Here is a 20,676-nt window from a genome sequence, read left to right on the forward strand (position 1 = left end):
TTTTTTTTTTTTTTTTTTTTTTTTTTTTTTTTTTTTTAATAATGTTATTTTAATTGTTTTAGCCGGAAATAACGTTTTGGGGTTAGTAACAAAATTTGATGAAAATAACATAAACCAAAACGAGCTGCTATCAAAATGTATGAATAAAATTGACAGTGAAAATGATATTTTTGCATTTTTCTGTATGTTTTAATCATTCTTCTCTAGGATTCATTTATCAAAAATATATATTGCTGTCTCGGATGATATTTATTGGTTTTTTTTTTTTTTCTATTTTAGAAAGATGATTATTACATATTTTGAAAATCTAATCGTTGAATTACATGTTTTTTACGCTTTTAATAAACATGTCAAATTTTGTTCTAATCGGATATTATTTACTATATGATCTATAAGTTTATATTTTATGCATATTTTTAATTTATAAAAACTTGCAAATTAAACGATTTATTGATGAAATAATTATTAATCTTTAAATTTCTAAAAAATTTACAAGCTGGCATGGAAAATATAAGGAAAAAAATGTAATTTAATGGCAAATTTGTCTAAATAGTAAATTCACCTCCAATAAAAAGATATTGAGTAAAGTTGTAATCTAAAACTACAACTAATTTTGTAACTAAACTTTGTCCGTTTATACATACCAACCTCATTCTAAGGTTTTATTTTGGAACTAGGTGATGAAAGAGCAGGATCAATATCTACTACTTCCTCCCACATAAAAATCTTTAAATTTTCTAATTAGGATTACAACAAAAGTAAATAGCAAGGAAATAATGAGATTTATCTTTTTTTCATTTATTAAAAGGATTTGTCGTCCCAGACCCCAATAACAAACCCCAATTACAAGTTTTAGGTTTTTTCTTGTACAGATAAATACAATGATTCCTTACACACAGCACTAGTTGCATTTTTAATTCCTTACTTTCTTTGTTATTCTTGTTTGCTCCACGGCTTTAGTCACATCTTACACAATTGCATAAAAAATAAATAAAAATAAATAAAACCATTTGTAACTTCAGGATCTATATATGACACCAATTGGGCAACTTGTAGTTAAAGTTGTTTTAAAAAAATACATTTACGTTTAGAGTCACAAAAAAATTCACAATTGTTGAGATGATAAATTGTTATTGGGAAAAAAAAGGGGTATGTTAGTGATAAACTCAAATGAAAACTAATAAAAACTTGTCTACTCAAATGTTGTGAAAAATATTGTGCATTAACATTACAAGAACATAGTAAAATAATAAGTTTATTGAAATCCAATAAGATCTCAACCAAGTACTCCTTTTTCCTCTTCAATGCAAATGTTATACTAATGTTATTGGTAGACCCAAGTGAAAATCAATAATAACTTGTCAACTCAAATATTATGAATAATGTTGTCTCTAGCATTACAAGAAGATAAGTAAAATTGTAAGTTTACTTATCATTTCGCTTATTGAAATCCGATATAATATCTTCACTAGGTACTCTTTTCCCCCCCTCTTCAATGAGAAAACATGTTACATTGATATTAGTGCCATATCACACAATAGACAGAATGAGAAGCAACTAATAGCCAGCTTAATAATTCAACAAAATGCAATCTTAATAAATCAACAAAATGACCATACATCCTACAAATGCATTCATTTCTTTCAGAACTATTTATCTATTTCCTGTAAAAGAGACTTTTAGGACTAACTATGATGCTATATACTATAGTAAATTCAATGAACTTTTCCAATTGATGGGTTTCCTAAATTAGAAAACTCAAATCCAAAACAACCAGAGCTGAAGAAAACGGGAAATCGAATCCTAATCAAGCACTGGCTTAGCATAAAGAAATAAGAAAAGGGATATATATATATATATAGAGAGAGAGAGAGAGAGAGAGAGAGAGAAAGTTGAATAGGAATAGAAAAACAGATAATACCTCTGGCTCTAGCTGTGGCTGGCTGAGAAATTTGAGAGGAGAAATGCAGTAGAGCCAAACAGAAGGAAGAGAGAACTTTGGGGTAATAATGGGGAGAGAGATTAATGGGTTTTCAAGGAAGGCGGGAAAAGTTTTGGGTAAAGTCCGGAAGTGGATTTCAATTTCCTTGTATTGTGTAAAACATACTTCTAGTGTTTATCCTTCAAACTTTAAATTTATTATTTTTTTAATATTGTATTATTGAATTTATATTTTTTTATTGTTTTAAGATTTAAATTGTTTATATTTTTTATTTGTTGTATTATTATGTTTGAATTGTTTTTTAGTTTCTCAATACTTGAATTGTTATATTGTTATACTTTGAGAAAGTTTTGTAATGTTAGAACTTGTTTTTTTAAAATGTTTTATGAATTTTAATTTAATGTAATCAAAATAAAATTTTAATAAATTATATATACTATATGTGTGTGTAAAAAAAATATATTAAGTGTGGCCGGATGGATACTCTCAAATATCCGAAACGAATTTAGGGGGAGGAAAATAGGAAACCCTTCTCATACTTGCCCTGTTGTCAGTCTTAAAACATTATAATTTAATGTAACTAACCAATCCAACCTAATTTGATGTCTTGGGCTGATTTTTATGGGTTAGTTGATTGGATTGGATTGATTGATTTTTTTTTTTTTTTTTTTTTTGGAGCTTTGGGTCAAGTCAGGTTTGAGTTATAGTTTTTTCAACCTATTTGACCCAACCCAACCAACCATGTATATAATTTTATTCTATTAACTTTATTTTAATTTATTTTAATTTGATTGATTTTGGTTTTTTGATAATTTATTTTGATGAATTTAAAATTTTGAAATATAATTTAATCATATTATGTGAATTGTAAAAACTTATTGGAATTTTTTTTTTTAAATAATTTATGAAAGTCTAATTTTTTTAAGGCATAAAACATGTATGTACAACTCATTAATCCAACCCAACCCAACCCATATGTGTTGAATCTGGTTAGTTTCTATACATGTGATAGGTTGTGAATTTCTCAACTCGACAATGTCAAGTGGGTTGAAAAATCCAGTTCAATCCATTCTGACCCATGCAGACCAATTCATATTTTAGTTTGAATACAAGGAAATATAATGGCATTCTAGATTTAATTATATCTCTAAAAATTACACTACATCGTGGATTATAGTCTTGTATACGATTGTTATGTGTCCAATACATATACAATTGTGGAATTTACTAGATCATTAAATCTATTGAGTCGCCAGGGTGTCAAAACGCTTTTCTCATTGCTTTACGAAAGTGGCTGATCTGATGAGACCCCAAGAAAGACCTTTCTAAGATTTGATAATGACATTCCTAAAAGGGTAAAGATCCAAACAACTTCTTTCCTAATTAAAAGTACCCATTACACGAAGATATGCATTAAAATTTCTTGGTATTAGTGACACTCAGTTAGATATCCCCCCCAGAAACCTCTGCTATATAGAAATATGGTGAAGGCGGTTCCCTTATGAACTCTGGATAATGTCCTCGCTTTCTTTCTTTGTTATGTAAGATTATGATAAAATTTCAAATTATATGAGACAGTATTTCCAAAAATATGGAGTCATAAGATCTCATGATGCAGATTTGCCTACACGAGGGTCATATATGACGTTGCTCAATATAAAATCTAGCTTGGTCCAGAGAATTGTGCAAGAGATGCATCCTAATCTGACTTTTTTTCTTCATTCATGTGCTTTATATTTGGATTTGGAGAATCAATTGTGGATGTGAGTTAATAAAGCTTACGAAGTCCCCTATTTGGATTTGGATTTTGGTCATGAATTTTGATTGGATTTATTTATGCACTCATTTATAGCAATAGTAATAACAATATTAATTTGTGAGGCCACAAGGTTAAATTTTTCTGTGATAAAAGAGCAAGTACAACCAAGACATATTAGCATGATATTACAAGCAAGATATAGCATAATGTCAGCATTGTTAGGTACAGTCCAGCATACAATCCCTAGTAAACTTTATGTAGTATTTTTTTTTTTTTTAATCCATAAATTTTTGTAGTCTTTAACAGCCTCCACCATTAGATAAATTTTTCAATGATTTGATATTGAATAAATGTGCTTTAACAATCACCCTCCTCTCTCCTCTCCCTCTATGCCAACACATGATTTATTAGTCGGTTATCAAAATCGCTTTGAATTTAACATTAGAAACTTAAGTGTAAAGTGTAAACCATATATTCATAAAATTCAAACACTCTAAATGGTACAAAAACTTAAAAACTATATATGTTACCACTTGCAAAGTTCCATCATAGTTTCCTTCCTTTCTAGCTGATAAGCCTCCAAGTATCATTGCTTTTGAAACAATATTGGAAATACCAAGGGCCACTACTTCTGATCATCGAAAGAGAAGTAATGACTGGTTTCAGGTGAAGCTTCAGTACGTATGAAGGGGTTCTGGTTCATGTTCCTTAGGCAAAATCTACTTGTAATTGCTTTCAAACGAACACTAATAGTTGTTGTCTAAGCTTAGCAGACATTGGGGTTCTCCCACCTCAACCATTTTCAATGTGGCATCAACATGCCCAAATTGCCCAATAAATTCATTGTTATTTAGAGTTCCAGTTTTAACATCAACCATTTTCATTATCCCCTTCAATGTGGAACCATCCAAAACTTCGAGATATACCACTAACAACCTCCTATTATTTACCGTTGATGCAGAAATCCTTACAGACATACGCCTTCAAGAATAGAGGATTGCCAATCATGGCAACCACAAGCTCCAAGAATGTTTTTTTGTACACCATCCTTATTTGTTCCTCAATGTTTCGGCGCAGGCAAGAATTGATTTGGAATGGTTTGTAATGGTTGGGTTTATATAGGCTTATGAATTGTGAGAAAATATAGATTACATTAAATTCATTATACTACAAACGATTTTTATCACTAAAAAAAGTTATGGCTCACCATTACGATATAATTTTCATTCTATATAAAGCAAATGTAAGGAATACACAAGAAGAACAAAAATATCAACCATGTTGTAATGTTATATATACATACATATATTCATTCAAGTGCAACGACATCCACATATTTTTCTAAAAAAAGCACTGATGAGGTTGACAAGATTATCTTTTGTTTTGTTAACCTAGCTAGCAAGTTTTCCATTGGAAGTAAATTCAACAAACAATACACTTTAATCCCCAATTTGTTTTCCATATTAGACAATATCTCACCAACGATGCTTAGAAGTTTGATTACTTGACCATGGACTATGTCTTTTGCATGTCAATACCTATCACATGAAAATCAATGACATTAATAAGCACAAAATAAACATTGCTGGTAAGATATATCCACCATTCACAACAGCCATTGGATTGAACCCAACTCACTAGCTCATAGCAACTCTTGTAATACCAGTCCAAAAAAAAAAAAAAAAAAAAAAAAAAAAAAAAAAAACCCTCTTGATAAGCTGTTTGATAATGTTGTTCTAATAACGTTGTTTGTACTTTTTGAAAATACGTGTGGATGAAAAAGAGTGTGAAAATACGTGTAATGTTGTTTAAATACTGAAAAATGTTGTTTAAAATAGGCCAAAATGCAAAATTCACTCCTAAGTTTCACCATTTTTCATTTTAGTCATATAAATTTGGATTTTGTCATTTTAATCTTCCAAGTTTCATTCATTTCCAATTAAGTCATTCGTTAATGTGTTGTTAGTTTCTGCTGTTAACTTTTATTTAATTTTTATATTTTTAATTATTTCTTAATTTTAGGGAAAAAAAAACCTTAATTAAAAAAAAAAAAGCCAATACGTGATGTGAGAAACTAAGAATGAGAGAGAGGGATCTCAAAGGGGTTTGCAATGCTGTCTTCGTGAGAAGTTGGACATGCAAGACCCAAATAAATCACTTCGAGATCTGGTATATTAATATTATCGTCGTTGCAATCCAATTCCCCATCATTGCATTGTCTCCAATTATAAGATATGCCTGACTTATGATTGTGCTTGTCCATTCGTTGACGCCATAGAAGGTATTATGCATGCATTGAGAATTTGAGATCTAGTGAAAAAACAATTTATTATTGAACAGGTTTGAAGTTGAACACTTCGTGAAGGTCTGAAAAACAATTTATTCTTGAACACTTCGTGGGATGATACTCATTTTCCTACTGTCCAAGGAATCATTCGTAGAGGTTTGAAGGTTAGAGCGCTGAAACAATTTATTCTTGAAAAGGTGATTTATCATTAAGCTTTTTTTTAATAAGTTTTTTTTTCCTTCTAAAATTAAGAAATAAACAAAAAAATTAATAATAAATAAAAGTTAACGGTAGAAACTAACAGCACATTAACGGAAGACTTAATTGGGAAGAAATGAAACTTAGAAGATTAAAATAACAAAACCCAAACTTATGGGACTAAAATAAAAAATGGTAAAACTTAGAATGTGAGTTTTGCATTTTAACCTTTAAAACACACTACCAAACAACCCCAGAATTACCATTAGCCTCATACATGTAACACTAAGAGCATCTCCAACCGATTTTGCTATCTCATCTTATTTTACCATCCCAAAAAGCTACTTTATCAATTATACCATACCATTTTACAATACATCCAACATTCCAAAACTTTATTATTTTACCATATTTTTAATCTTTCTTTATTATTTCTTTCCAACATCCTGCCAATCAAAAGAGTCTCTACCACCAACCCAGCATCCTGCAACTAGCCACTTCCAGCCACCACCACCGGTGGCAAAAAAACCCACAAAACCTCAACCACCATGAGCCCTCTATGACCCATTCCAAACGTACCTGAGACCCACGACCACACAGCCCACACCCAATGGCAACCCACGAAACCTCACCTGAGACCCACCTGAAACCCATGGGCACACCCATTTGCAACCCTCAAAACCTCACCTGAGACCCATCTGCAATGCACGAAACCTACGGCCACACCACCTGAGACCCACCCACCCATCATACCAAAACCCAGCAAGCCACAAATCACAACGAATTCGATCTCACCTCCACTGCCCACGAATCTGATCTCCACGCTGATGCTCATGAATCCAAAATATTCTTTGCTTATACCATTCAGCTTCTCTAGCATGTTTGGTTTATGGGATGAGTGAATCGGTAAAGGGATTTGGAGATGGATGAGGGTGAATTGGCATTTGGTAGAGGCTTGGTGACAGTGGCTTAGTGATTCGGAAAGAAAGAGAGAAGCTTGACAATGGCGAGCGAGAGAGAGGGGATGAAAGGGCAAAAACCCGGTACTGTAGCAAGAGAGAGAGAGAGGCTTAAACGGATTAAAATACAATATTTTGTTTTGGCATAGCGCTACAGTACCATCTCACAGTACCATCTCATGAGATGGTACTGTAGCGCAATGCCAAAAAAATTTGGCCTCTCCCAGTTTTAGCCATCCAGTTGCTGAGTGTATTTTGGGCTTGTATGCCAAATGTACTTTGCATTTGGCATTTGACAAGCCCACTGCTGATGCTCTAATGACCCATCAAGCCCACCTATGAATTTAACTGTGAATGGAAATGAGTTACGGTATTCGGAGGTTTGGTCCAAGTGCCAATTAGCACTTAGGCCAAAGACCTTCCAAATTCTTTCCTTTTCGGTTCCTCTATTCCTAGTTTCAATTGTGATATGATTTCCTCCTAATTTTGACATTTTTTTTAGACTTCCTTAGTCCCCATGCTCAGCATATTAATACCAAATTTATTAAATTATTTATTTATTTATTTAATCAACTAATTTTTTACCATTTTCTCTTGGAATCAATTAATGTTTTGTCTTTGGATTGAATTGGGTGCATGCAACCTTACCATAAAATATATTCTCAACCAATAGCATTATGACATATCATTTAATTTAAATTGGATTAAAAATAAACCAACCATAATTAAGATCTCATAATCACGTGTGATCAGGACATAATTCATGCAAGTGCATATTACTATCTTGTTTTTAATTATTATAATTTATATATCTTTCAATCCAGCTATTTAATTAAGGCTCATGAATTGTCATTTTGATCATTATGACTTCAATATTTATTTCATGCAATGCAATTAGAAATCAAATAATCAAAATTATAGTTTTACCCCTAAGATGTGATATGATGATAATAGGCTCTTGAAATGCAAATGAGGACCACTGAGAGTTGCAAAATAGGTATCTATATTTGTCACATCATTTATAAAAAATAAAAATAAAAAAAATAACCGTGACATGAATCTCTCTCCACTTTCTCAAGGACAAAAGAAACTCTCGAAGAGACACCCAACAAAATAAACAATCGTATGCTAACAAATATCTTTGTTATTAACATTGCAACCATGCCACATTTCGATGTTAAATTACTATAATCTCACAAACTAAGATTTGACACATTTCATTACAGATATAGACAAATAAATTAACGAAGGGACAATTACCACTCATTTTTTAACTTCAGAGTTCAGAGGCTAATAGTAATAGTGCTCACTACAAACTTTTAGGGATCAAAATAGCTCAGCAACTAAATTTTAGGGATATTTTGGAGAAAGAAAAAAATATTTATTTTCAATTGCTCCTTTCCTAGCTAAAAAACGGCGTCGCATAGTTGAGGATGTACTGTTCGTAATAAAGGTGCACTCCTACTTCGTCGTTGTTCCCATCTTGTATAGTAATAGTGTATTCCACTTCTCTCTCTCTCACGGTAACGCGAAAAACACCAATTGGATTTGTTTCCGAAAACATGAAAAACACTTTTTAATTTAAGTTTCTTTGCAGAATAAAGGAGACATAGAAACACACAGCAAAATTCAAAATGGATAATAAAAATCGAAACGACAACTGGGATTTCTATCTCCGAAGCTTATCCAACAGTGCTCGAGACTCCAATTCAGCCAACGATCCCGCCTCTGATCCCTCCATCCTCCAATCCGTACGTTTGATTCTTTTTCTTCAATTTTCTGTTTGGTTCCCGAGAAAAATGGAAAAATCTTTTTGCGGAAAAAAAAAATTCTCTTTCTCGCTCGCACTCTACATCATTTCTGTACGCTAATGTGTGTTTCCTTTTTTTTTTTTTTGATTGGTCAGGTGAAGAAGCTTTACGAATTGTGCAAAACCGAGAATTCGGAGGATTTGGTGGCTAGGGTTTATCCGCAGATCAACAAGCTTTTTCATCGAGCGGTGGCGTCTCTGTCTCAGTCTCGAACCTCCAATGGCCTTCTCTTACTGGTTTGGCTTTGTTCCTCCCAAAACTTCGCTGTTTCAGAGTGTATTTCTTTTTTCAAATTTGCTACTGATTCTTCGTTTTATGATCGTAATGCGTTGTAGAAATAGAAAATCAATAAACTTTGGATCAAATTTAGATAGGTTTGGGTAGAATCAATAAACTTTGGCTTCTCATATGGTTGCATTGATCAATGCAATACAAATAGTGTTATCTTTCTGAATGAGAACTAAATTCAAGGAACATGCGCTCACAAATGAGTGCCAGCCACTCTTGTGTCGGCGAGACAAATCCCATTTGAAATGGATGGTGTGAGTTTGTCAAATGCTCTACAAGCAACTACATTAGCGGTGCCTAAACCATGTTCATCAACCAAGTTTGTTCAGTGGTAGAAAACCGGGCTGGGATTCAAAAGAATTAAGCGAAGTGTTTGTTCTATGCCCAATTCCACAACTTGCTTATATATCAACCTCTGATTGGATTTTAGCCTTTTCAAGTACATGTGGTGGACCCAAAGTGTTGAAATCCAATCAGGAGTTGACATATAAGCAGGGTGTGGAAAGAGGTGTCCCTAGCATTACGCATTTCGTAAAATCATGTAGTTTATTGACCAATGCAATCACATGGTTGAATTGAATTGAGGAAACCTAAGGTACAACACTTAGGGCCTGTTTGGAATGAGGGGGGAGGGAGGGAGAGCCAAGGGGAATACATTGAGTTTTAAATATCTAATTCTAATATTTTGATAATATAATTGACACCTCACTTGCATACGTGTGTTATTTAGCATCATGTTTCTCATTTTTTTTTTTTGGATTTTTTTTTTCCCATCAGGTTATTCTTCAATTTTACCTTGATTTTGGAGAGATGGTTCTTCATGATGCTGATCCAAGTCTGAGGACATTTTTCCGTTCATGCTTGAGCCGGTAACAAGATGCTTACCTCATGTCTATTATTTAGACAGTTAGACTTTGAGTGTCAAGTGCAAAGTGGTTTTTAAAATCACTTTCCTTTTACTGAGGTTATTGTATTATTCCCCTCTTGTCCAACTGATCTTTATTATAACTAATTAGACTTCATCAAAGGAAATATTTCCTACACTCATCCAAGTCCTAAACCACCATGACAGGAAAGATTAAAGAGTAACATTGAAACAAATGGGACATTGGCCCTTGTTGCTGTGGTTAAAGTGATCCTACATCTTTTTGACAAAAAAGTGTTGACTTTCTTTGTTCAGGAATTTTGTTTTTCTGCCAATATTAATATGACATTTTCTTCAGATAACTTCGTATTGAAGTTTTATGGTCAGCACACTTCAACTTATTCTAATCTGGTTGCAGTGAGTTCTCAGATCCTGCTGTTGCAGAAGCAACCCTTGATTTTCTGAACATGAACAAGAAAAAACTTCAAACATCTTTCCCTTCCTTACTGCCTCAGGTATTACTTAAGATCTGTAGCACTTTTTGTTGAAACAATGTAATATGGTAGGATCATGAAGATTTCAATTGTTTGGAAGTTTTAAAAAACTTGGAGAGATTTTTTACTTGTACATTGTAATTTGTTGTGTAATTTTTACTACTCGGTTGCTAGACATATCATCCTGTCGTAATTAAGTTGCAACTAGTGCCATCCATATTTACATTCAGTTAGTTCTTATGGAATTAATGTTGTAATACTCATTCTTCTTTTTTTGATAAGTAACAAATTTTTTTATTAAAATAAAACAAACCAAGTACACTGGGGGTGTACTCGGTGATAAATACAATCAATCTCTCAAAATTACAAAGCTCAAACATATCTATAAGAGTAAAACAAGGAGGAGAATGAAATGCAGCAACACTTCAATCTAACAAAGTACGAAATAAAAATACTTTAATTTCAAGGATGGACCATTCACATCCCTCAAAACTTCTCGCATTACGTTCATTCCAAAGACACCACATGATGCAATTTAATAATCATTCTTCTCCAAAAGATTGCTAAAAAAATATTTTAGAACCTGATTGTATTTCTCTGTTATCATATGTAGGAAGCCAGACCAATTTAAAAAAAATATTTTAGTACCTGATTGTATCTCTCTGTTATCATTTGTGGGAGGCCAGACCAATGGCTATTCCTACTTTGTTGCTTTGGAGAACTTAATCAAAACTGGTAATAACATGGTTTCTATCAGGTTCTTAAATATTTGCAAGAAATCTTTGATTACCTATATATATATATATATATATATAGTCTCTCTTGTCACTATTCTAGCTATTACTTACATTTCTTTTCCTTAATAAGTCTTCAGTAATTCAAAATAGGGAAGACGTAGCTGCATACTTTAATGTTGTTTTGTATGTCACTGTCAAAGACACCACATTGATGCAATTTAATAATCATTCTTCTCCAAAAGATTGCTAAAAAAATATTTTAGAACCTGATTGTATTTCTCTGTTATCATATGTAGGAAGCCAGACCAATTTAAAAAAAATATTTTAGTACCTGATTGTATCTCTCTGTTATCATTTGTGGGAGGCCAGACCAATGGCTATTCCTACTTTGTTGCTTTGGAGACACTTAATCAAAACTGGTAATAACATGGTTTCTATCAGGTTCTTAAATATTTGCAAGAAATCTTTGATTACCTATATATATATATATATATATATAGTCTCTCTTGTCACTATTCTAGCTATTACTTACATTTCTTTTCCTTAATAAGTCTTCAGTAATTCAAAATAGGGAAGACGTAGCTGCATACTTTAATGTTGTTTTGTATGTCACTGTCTAATATTAATAATATGTTATGCAGTTCTTTCCATTGTTGCTAAAGCTGATTGCATGGAATGGAGAAAAGTAAGTACATATTAACTTTTGATTAGTTATTTACTGGTAACATTTCATTAAAAAAAAAATCTTTGGCAGGTATCTGATTTTTGTTCTTCTTTCGTGTGCTTTCATGTTCCTAATTTCTTTGTACTTTCATATTGATAGACTGCTTTATGGTACAACTGTGAACATCTATTTGGCAGTATATCTTGGTTATTTGTACTTTTTTTTCTTTTTTGGAAGAATTAGTAAGAAATTTTATTGCAAGTTTGCAACACAGAATTACACAAGTCAAAAACCTGAAACCCAACAGATAACATAGCAAGTTCTGCATCTGTCTGACCAAGAACACAACAGCTTTTGGTAAAGCTGCTGCAGAAGAGTTATCTACCCAACCTCATCTATCAATCAACTAGTCTTACACGTTACAATTCATCAAGGGTAATACATTCTATACAACATGGATCCTCTATTCACCAGAATCATCAACCTGGTGACTGACAGCACCTCTATACAACAAAGAAAACCAAAGACACAACAGGATGCAGCCTGCTCAACCCAGACTCAACCACTATCTGTCATGACTTGCAAATTACTGATACCCCGGGTGCAGCATAAAATTATATTAAGTACAGTGTCTTCCTTCCACTTTTTGCTCTCTCTACGCTTGCCCTTACATCCTTCTTGATATCTCTGTTTTGATTATCCCTGCATGAACAATAGAGTTTCTTAGGTGCCATAGGTGGTACACTGCACCCCCAACAAGCCAGTTTACATATATTCTCAAATATTTTCCTTCAAGATGATTGACGGCCCAATGTACCAAATCCTGCCAGCTGTACTTGCCATCCAAGGTCAAACAAAGTCCCATAAGTTTCCCATATTCTTTTGGTGAATGAGCTGTGGAAAAACAGGTGATCTTTATTCTCTGTGAAGGCTCTGCATAGGTTACAGGCACTTTCACCATTAAATTCCCAGTGAAACATTCTCTCCTTAGTTGGTAGTTTATATTTCATAGCCAGCCAACCAATGAAGGATTGCCTAGGAATGGTGATGTCAAAACTGAGAAAGTGCTTCACTGGGAGGCATTTCTCCATGAAATCCCCCTTCTCTTTCTCTTATTTCCTCCCATCTTTTAGTACTGCAATATGTAATTGATGCAGCCCATAAAACCCTATTTTGCTCCTTCAATTGGATTAGGCATAGTTTGCTTTGAATATCTTCCAGTTGATCAGATCTAGCAGGCTTCCATATCCTCTGCTTCTCTCTCAGTACAGACTCCACCTTAGCTTTAGAGTGATTCACGGCATCACACACACACACACATATATATGATGACATAGGAGAATTTCACTCAGATTAGTTGCACATCGCAGACCATACTGAACAACAACCTGCTGATAATCAAACTCTTACGGGCGATTAACCCCACCTAGCAAAATCAGTTACTGGGTAATTTAGGGGCTTTTCACCCCTGACGGGCTAAGCAGTTTTTCCTCATGCCCTGGAGGCAACTCATGACATCATATATAAACCCTGTTTCTATACCTTTGAAACAAAATGCCATCTGGATGCCATAAGTTACACCAAATGAAATTTTTTTTGCTATCCCCAACCTTGCAGCTAAGGAATTTCCTAGCAACAGCCCTCAGCATGAGCAGTGATATCCATACCCAGCTATTATCTTGAGGTATTTTGATGGCCTAGAAGCATTTTTATTTGAGCAAATATTGATCTACCCAAGCAACCCAAAGGGAGCCAGCTTGGGTAAATAGGTTGCAAATAAGTTTTAATACTGGTGCTTTATTCCGATTAGCAACCCTCTTCAAGCCTAGGGCCTAGGCCACCCTCTTGTACTTCTTATATGTAACCAGCATATTAATTTAGCCCAGCATGACCTGTGAATTATAAAGAAGTTGATTTAGCCCAGCATGACCTTTGAATGGTAAAGAAGTTGCTTTTGTACTAGTCATGTCTTTGTACGTGTAATTATTGGTATCACGTTCAAATACTTTATATCAGGTGTTTGTGTATTGGTTTTACCATGATGCTAGAATTGGGATTCTTGATGAGATTAATGCTGGGACAACCAGGATCATATAAAAGTTCAAATCATTATGTTTAGAATCAAAAGATTCTTTGAAGTAGAAAAGAATGACACAAACTTTTCTGTTGTGCATTTGCAGATCAGAGAACTCCTTTTTGAAGCTTTTCCCTGGATTGATGTCACCTGGGTCATTTCTTCCACTTTTCCCTTCCTTAGTGGACTTGCCAAGTGAGTTTCTGTATTTGGCTTCCATATTGACTACCTTGTTTTGTTTTCCCAATGTCTATTTGATGGTCGTATAACCAGTTGTTTACATATTGCCTTCCAAAGATGTATGTGTACTCTGATTGGGTTACTGTATGCATGCTTCTTTTAGAATTATATAACTGATAAAGTTATTATTATTTTTAATCGTACATTTAAACTGCAGTAAAATATAATATTGGCATCCAACCTAATGGGGCCAACCCAAAAAAATAAAAAGGAAAAAAGGAAGGGTTGCTCCCTCCACGCTGGTTTGTGTCTGTCACATAGGAAGAAACAAACAACATACATACAAGTTCATGTATGTGCTTGTTTGTAGTCATGTGTTGACATGTGTAATTGCATGTTGATGTTGAACATGGATTATTGTCTACACTAGACTGGAATAGGCATGATTCATTCCACTTTCTTTGAAGCTTGCTAACATATGAGAAGGCTTTTGATCTCATGTAGTGGGAGCATACCAATTTAGATTAGTATCTACCGGTAGATTCCCTTATGATTGATCTAAAAGAACTAAAAAGAAATTTTATCTTCAAAGGAAGTTGAATTTACCCATCTATCATTCATTGTTTTTTCACTCATTCTGTAATTAATAAAGCACTTTGGTAAGGTTGTTTATTGAATGTGCTAATGAGCTCTAGCTCAAATGACACCTCTTCCCCTTGTAAGAGCAAGGTCAGGGTGAGGTCATGGGTTTGAGAACCAAGTTCAGGTAAAATTATCAATAAAAAAGGTGTTAGTGAATGCCAAACTTGGCATCAGTAAGTCCGGACATGTATATGCTTTCTGATGTATATATTCCTTCATATTTCCTTTTAAACAAATTATGTCTTTTTGACATTTTTGTATTTTCCTGTACCAGTTTTGGTAGTTGCACTGGAAAAGGTTGAAAGGAGCTCGGGATCACTTATTGGAAACAGCATAGCTTCAATGCAGAAGAGTACGGCTCCTGAGGTCATCTTTGAGACTTTTAAAAATTATTTGTCTAAACAAGCCAATGAGCTTTTACTCAAAGGGCACTTCCTCTATCCATGAGAATTGGTTGGAGGGTGAGATCATGGGTTCAAGACCCATTGGGGCTTTCTGTAACTTGCCAATAAAAAGAAGAAGAGTATACCCAAGACTTAGTACAGAGTGCAATTAACAATGTTGAATTTGTGTGCATGCAGATGCTACTTGCACTCATGGATGAAGCTTATACTGGTTCAACCATAGGAGGTGGTGGTGGAGATTCTGAGTCTGAGGATAGCAACACAATTGATGTTGCTGATTCTTTATTCCTCGACCTTTTAAAGGATGAAAATGATGGCCTTGCTGTATGTTCCCTTCTTATGTCTCAATTTTCATTTTGCATATTCTGGAGCATCTCTTAAAACCGGATGAAATGCAATTTGGAGTGCAATGTAAATTTTATTTTTTTAGGAGTATCAAGTGTTCTATCTTATGGCTAAAGGAGTATTTCGCTAGTTCATTTATTTATCAACCCCCCCCCCCCTTCTTTTTCCCTTTTAAGAATGTCTAAAACTATTTGCTTTTTTTAAAACAATATTTGTGTATCTTTCAGTTGAACTGGTTATTCTATGCTTGTTATCCCCAATTCAATATTTATCTATTTGGTAGTTACTATGGTACTAGTCCAAATGAAAAAAAAGAAGAAATTTTAATTATTTATTTTATAGTGAAGAGGAAGTAAATTAATTGTGAATGGGTATATTAAACACTCGTGGCTATCTTATTTTGGTTTTAAAAACCACACCAAAAACTTCTTTTGAGATTCATTTATGTTTTAGAAACAATAAATATATAAATGCATTGCTGGAATTATATTATTATTATTGGACTAGATGGTTGACATTCGTTCTTGACTGTGTGATCAATATTGTATTTTCAGGAACGTCACTGGACTTCTCCTGGGATGGCCACACTATTACAGGCTGCAATTAATTCCCCTCAGTCTGATAGGCTAAAACAAATACTTAAAATGGCACCCCGGATTCTTGATGTGTACTTTGCTATAACTCTGCGTGATATTAATAATTGTATGTTGTTATGATTTTGAATGTTCTTTTGACATTGGTACATTATTTTTCTTTTAACAGAAACCTCATAGTTTGCTGAAATCATTTATTGATGCATAATATCCTTTTCCCTATAAGTTGCTGACAATCATGAGATTTTTATTTGTCTCCTTTTCAGCTTTAATATGTGCATTGATTCCCTTGCTAATGTCAAGAAATGCTACAGTGTTTCCAGACAAAAGTTTCTCTTATGAGGTGTGTATGTAGTTGAATATAGTTGAAGCTTCTTTCCTTTGATGCTGGTTTTCATCATTTCTATATAGGTTTGATTGGTGAAGGTACAACAACTAGATGTTAGGGGTATGGGAACTTGAATGGGGTCTATGAGATTGTAATATGCATAGTATACCGGGTTATACAACCTAATGAAGACAATGCTATTCAGCTGACTTTTCTTCTTGGCTGTTAAAATTTATTAGGGTATTTGGATTGAATAGGCTTTCCTCTATGTTAATAAAGTTATTGCTGATCAAAATAAATAAAATAGATTGAACATGCCTTCTTGCTCTGCACTTTATTTACATTTTTTTTTTTAATCAAAATTTGATTTTTGAGAGAGGTAGTGTATATATCTGAGGAGTTGTATTTGTTTGTAGATTCGCAAAAGGATCTTAGAGTTCATGCTTGCTTCATTTCAGCGCTCTCCAGATTTCATCGCACTTTTGAAGGTATATTTGTGAAAGCACATTGCTTCCGTGTTTGATATTAGTACCAAATGTATTCTGCTGCCTGTGTTGATGATCCAAATACTAATAACTATTGCAAGGTAATATCAGAAGGAATTTTAAATAAAAAAATTTAAAACTTTGGTGAAAAGGTGTCTTACAGGCTTACAGCTACCAATTTGGAAAAATGTCATATATTCAGACTGTCAAGTTTTAAAGGGTTTTAATTTGGAAAATTTTAGCTGTAAAAACATTCTTCTGGCACTTATCTTTTATGTTTGCAATTGTTGCTTTGATTGTTTTTCCTTGTCTAACTTAACAGGAATTTTTTTTTTTTTTTTTGCACTTAAATATATTTAGGCCAATTTTGTTATTGTTTACCCTTCTCAAAACCCTTTGGTTTAATATTTCTTCATATAATCCCAACCACTATTTTTAGAAGAGTTTTGCTTTTGCATTTTCCCTTCTTTGATGGGTGAACTGGGATGTAACCTTTGACTTGAATGTCAAAGAACCACTATACTCTTTTGATGAAATTATGCTTAATTTTCTTGCTCCATTATAATATTTGGGTTTTTACGATCTTAAAGTGCTAAAATTAAGGGGGCTAGATTTAAGTTAAACTTGGTGTAATTTTTGTCAATGTTACTGACATAGGAAAAATTGAAGGATTTGTCCGTTTGTGCTTGTGGTGGATTAAGGTTTAGGAGGATTTGTTGTTTGAAGATTTAGGACTTTGAATAGAGTTTTGTAGGGAAGAGAAAAGATTTGATCTAGGGTTTAAAAAAGGTAAGAAGCAATGGAAATTTAATTTATCCAGTGTACATAGTGCACGTGAACATTTTATGTGAACAATATTGCAAGATAGAGAAGAAAAGAGATAAGAGAAATGGTGAAAAGAGAAAAATCAGGCCAACTTACCTCTCACTCAAAACACTCAATATTTTGTTGATCAACTCCCCCTTATTTGATTTGAGTACAATAAGAAACTTACATCGACCCTTAATCTTAACTTCTTCTAACTAAACTAGGACTCCTACTTTTACGAGTAAACCAAATGCTAAATGAATCAAACCAAAACCCACACAGAAAGATCCATAAACTAAATAAGACCTAGTTATTAATAAAATAAAAACCCCGAGGCCCCCAACCATAAAGCCCATACCCCACAATTACAGACTCTTTGACTCTAGAATCCCAAATAATATATAAGATAAAATACAAAAACCTAATTAGCTAGACACTTGTTATTTGGCTTTGCTTCACCCTTAGGCTTTCAAAGAGGATATTGTTTCTCTAACCACGCTGTGGTTGTGCCATCAGTTATACCACTCAAATTCCTCCGCCTCACTTTTTATAAGCAAAAAATTGCTTGGTCCTTTGGACATAAGAAAAAAGTTTAGCTCCAAACTGGTTTAGAGCTATCTTCTTTTAACCCACCATATGGCAATTGAAGATACCATTTATGTGTTGTTTAAGTCACATAACTTTTTTAATGAATTATGTGACTTGTTTAAATAATACACATGGATAGTCTTATAAATCACCATGTAGCGGGTTGGAGGAGACTTCTCCAAATTGGTTTGGAGTTAAACTTTGTCTGGGCATAATATTTAATACTGCTGGCACAGTGTACTTGTAATGCTTAACTATCTTTCATGCTAATGTGGCATAGTCTCTTTCTACATTTTTTTTTTTTTGGATATAGGACTTCCTCTCTTGACTTGCTTCAATTCTGTTGGCCCATGTACCACATCCTAAAGCGTTCTGCTGGATAGCAATGAAAGCCATTAATGATACCTGATTCTTTATACTTTTCTTCAATAAAATAGTTTGTTAAATTCTTTGCAGAAGCCTATAATGGACAGGCTCGCAGAAGCTTATGACAGCCCTGCAAAGGTAGTTGATGATCTTCTCTGTAATCTAGTCAGAAAGGTATTATAATTTTAATCTGATGGTTATTTCCCTGTCCATTTTCCTTTTATAGACAGAGTTGGCATTACAATTGTGCTGGGCCATTGGGGAGCATGGTGGGGGTGGTGGATCACACAAAGATGCAGCTCGTGAGCTTTTTGAGAGTTTAGAACTGCTTTTATATGAAAACCTTTCATCTAGGTATGGCTTAGAATAGCCTTTTCTCTTTGCATTTTTTCTGATTTTCTTTACCAATTTGGCTACATATTTGATGACTCCATCTTCTTAATTCCCTTGGGAAGTCGTTTGGGCCTAAGGCAGGAATCAGCCCTGAGCTCTGATAGAGAAACGTTCAGAAAGTCATCACAGTCTAGGCTTCTATGTTTTGTTGTAACAGCTATTGCAAAGCTTGCTACTCATCACCGTGAATTACTGCCAAGAGCACGTGTATCCTTGGGCAAGGTCTGTTTATTGGCTTCAACCATAATCCATAACAATTTCCTCTGTTTGTTTGTGTGCGAGTGAGAGAGAGAGAGAGAGAGGAGAAGAGGAGGGGTGGGGGGGATATTTAATTATGGTTGCAGTTTTTTTTTTTATCAACTGACACATCTTGACTTGGATATGCACATCAAGGTTGCTCGTTCTCGAATCTCAGATGTGAGGGTTTGGAGACGTGCTCGTGATTATTTGGGTCTAATGAATGAACCTGCAATTTGTTTGTCTGTTTTGGGTCCTTCACGACCTTCATGTGGATTCACACGGAATCCAGGCACTGTAAACTGGAGTGATGGTGGCACCAAGATGATTGCACATGTTCCATTTTACATTCTTGGTGAACAAGAAGGTCAGGGGTGTTTTATAGTTGACTTATATAAGAAAAGTATTTAATTTTTTAAATATGCATAATCTGTTAATGCTTAGGTGCTTTCATTATGGTTTCACTCAGCCTCATTTTTAGCTACAGCTTAGTCATACCCTTTTTTTTTCTCTCGCCAAAATAAGCTATAAGCTGTACCAAATGCACCTTTAGTCATTAAACTCTGTTGTTGAGCAGTTTTGAACAAACAAACAGGTCTGTTTTTTCCTGTTCTGCAATTTAGTCCAACATTATTTTAAAGTGAAACTATGGGGAAAGTAAATTATTACTTTTTAAAATGAGTTCACATGCACGTATTACTTGGAGTTGGAGGATTCTGCTAAGTCTCTACTGCAATGTTATAGAGTCCTGCATATACCTAAAATGAATAGCCTGTTGCAGAGATCATGAGTACTATCAACTGTCATCCTGTAATGTAGTACTTTATATAAGTTCAACAGCCCATACCAGATGGGCTAATCCATGTTCCCTAAATTGTTTCTTATAAATTTTCTATTTATCTGTACACGTTTCCTTGCAGGTCCACCGTTCCATGATTTTTCATTTTCAGATATCCTTCCAAGAAGATGATGGCAGGTTTTCTTGCGGGAGAAGATATAGCAGGAATTGCAAATTCTATTGGAGTTTATGTAGAGCATTTTTCTTTTCTAATATCACTAGGAATTCCTTGTTTGTATCATTTGAGCATATGGGAAGATCAAATACTTTTTTGGTGTAGAAGAAATATAAATGAAGAAAGCCTTTTCTTTCAGGTTTACTGCACTATGGCTTGTAATAGTTTGTTCTGAAGAATTAAAGGTGAGTTGGTGGCCAAAATTAATTTCTATCCA

The 20,676-nt window shown here is 33.9% G+C and overlaps 1 protein-coding gene across 1 annotated transcript; it reads left to right on the forward strand.

Moving 5' to 3' along the window:
- The first annotated feature begins 8,762 nt into the window (after window positions 1-8,762).
- On the forward strand, window positions 8,763-20,676 carry LOC115958577 (AP-5 complex subunit zeta-1). Its single transcript, XM_031077007.1, has 16 exons — window positions 8,763-8,896; window positions 9,052-9,192; window positions 10,022-10,113; window positions 10,528-10,624; window positions 11,982-12,025; window positions 14,185-14,273; window positions 15,175-15,266; window positions 15,482-15,628; window positions 16,204-16,351; window positions 16,509-16,585; window positions 16,987-17,058; window positions 18,907-18,954; window positions 19,043-19,170; window positions 19,272-19,431; window positions 19,603-19,813; window positions 20,367-20,676. The coding sequence occupies exons 1-16, from the start codon at window positions 8,780-8,782 to the stop codon at window positions 20,414-20,416; spliced, it is 1,713 nt and encodes a 570-aa protein (XP_030932867.1). The 5' UTR covers window positions 8,763-8,779; the 3' UTR covers window positions 20,417-20,676.

The sequence above is a fragment of the Quercus lobata genome, chromosome 8 (assembly GCF_001633185.2).
Source record: "Quercus lobata isolate SW786 chromosome 8, ValleyOak3.0 Primary Assembly, whole genome shotgun sequence".
In the NCBI taxonomy this organism is placed as follows: Eukaryota; Viridiplantae; Streptophyta; class Magnoliopsida; order Fagales; family Fagaceae; genus Quercus; species Quercus lobata.

What these genes read in the sequence shown, in the direction of transcription:
- LOC115958577 (XM_031077007.1), top strand. Translation starts at nt 8,780, where the DNA reads ATGGATAATAAAAATCGAAACGACAACTGGGATTTCTATCTCCGAAGC. An exon ending in CCAATGGCCTTCTCTTACTG is followed by an intron (nt 9,193 to 10,021) that starts GTTTGGCTTTGT and finishes TTTTCCCATCAG; the next exon opens with GTTATTCTTCAATTTTACCT. An exon ending in TCCCTTCCTTACTGCCTCAG is followed by an intron (nt 10,625 to 11,981) that starts GTATTACTTAAG and finishes TATGTTATGCAG; the next exon opens with TTCTTTCCATTGTTGCTAAA.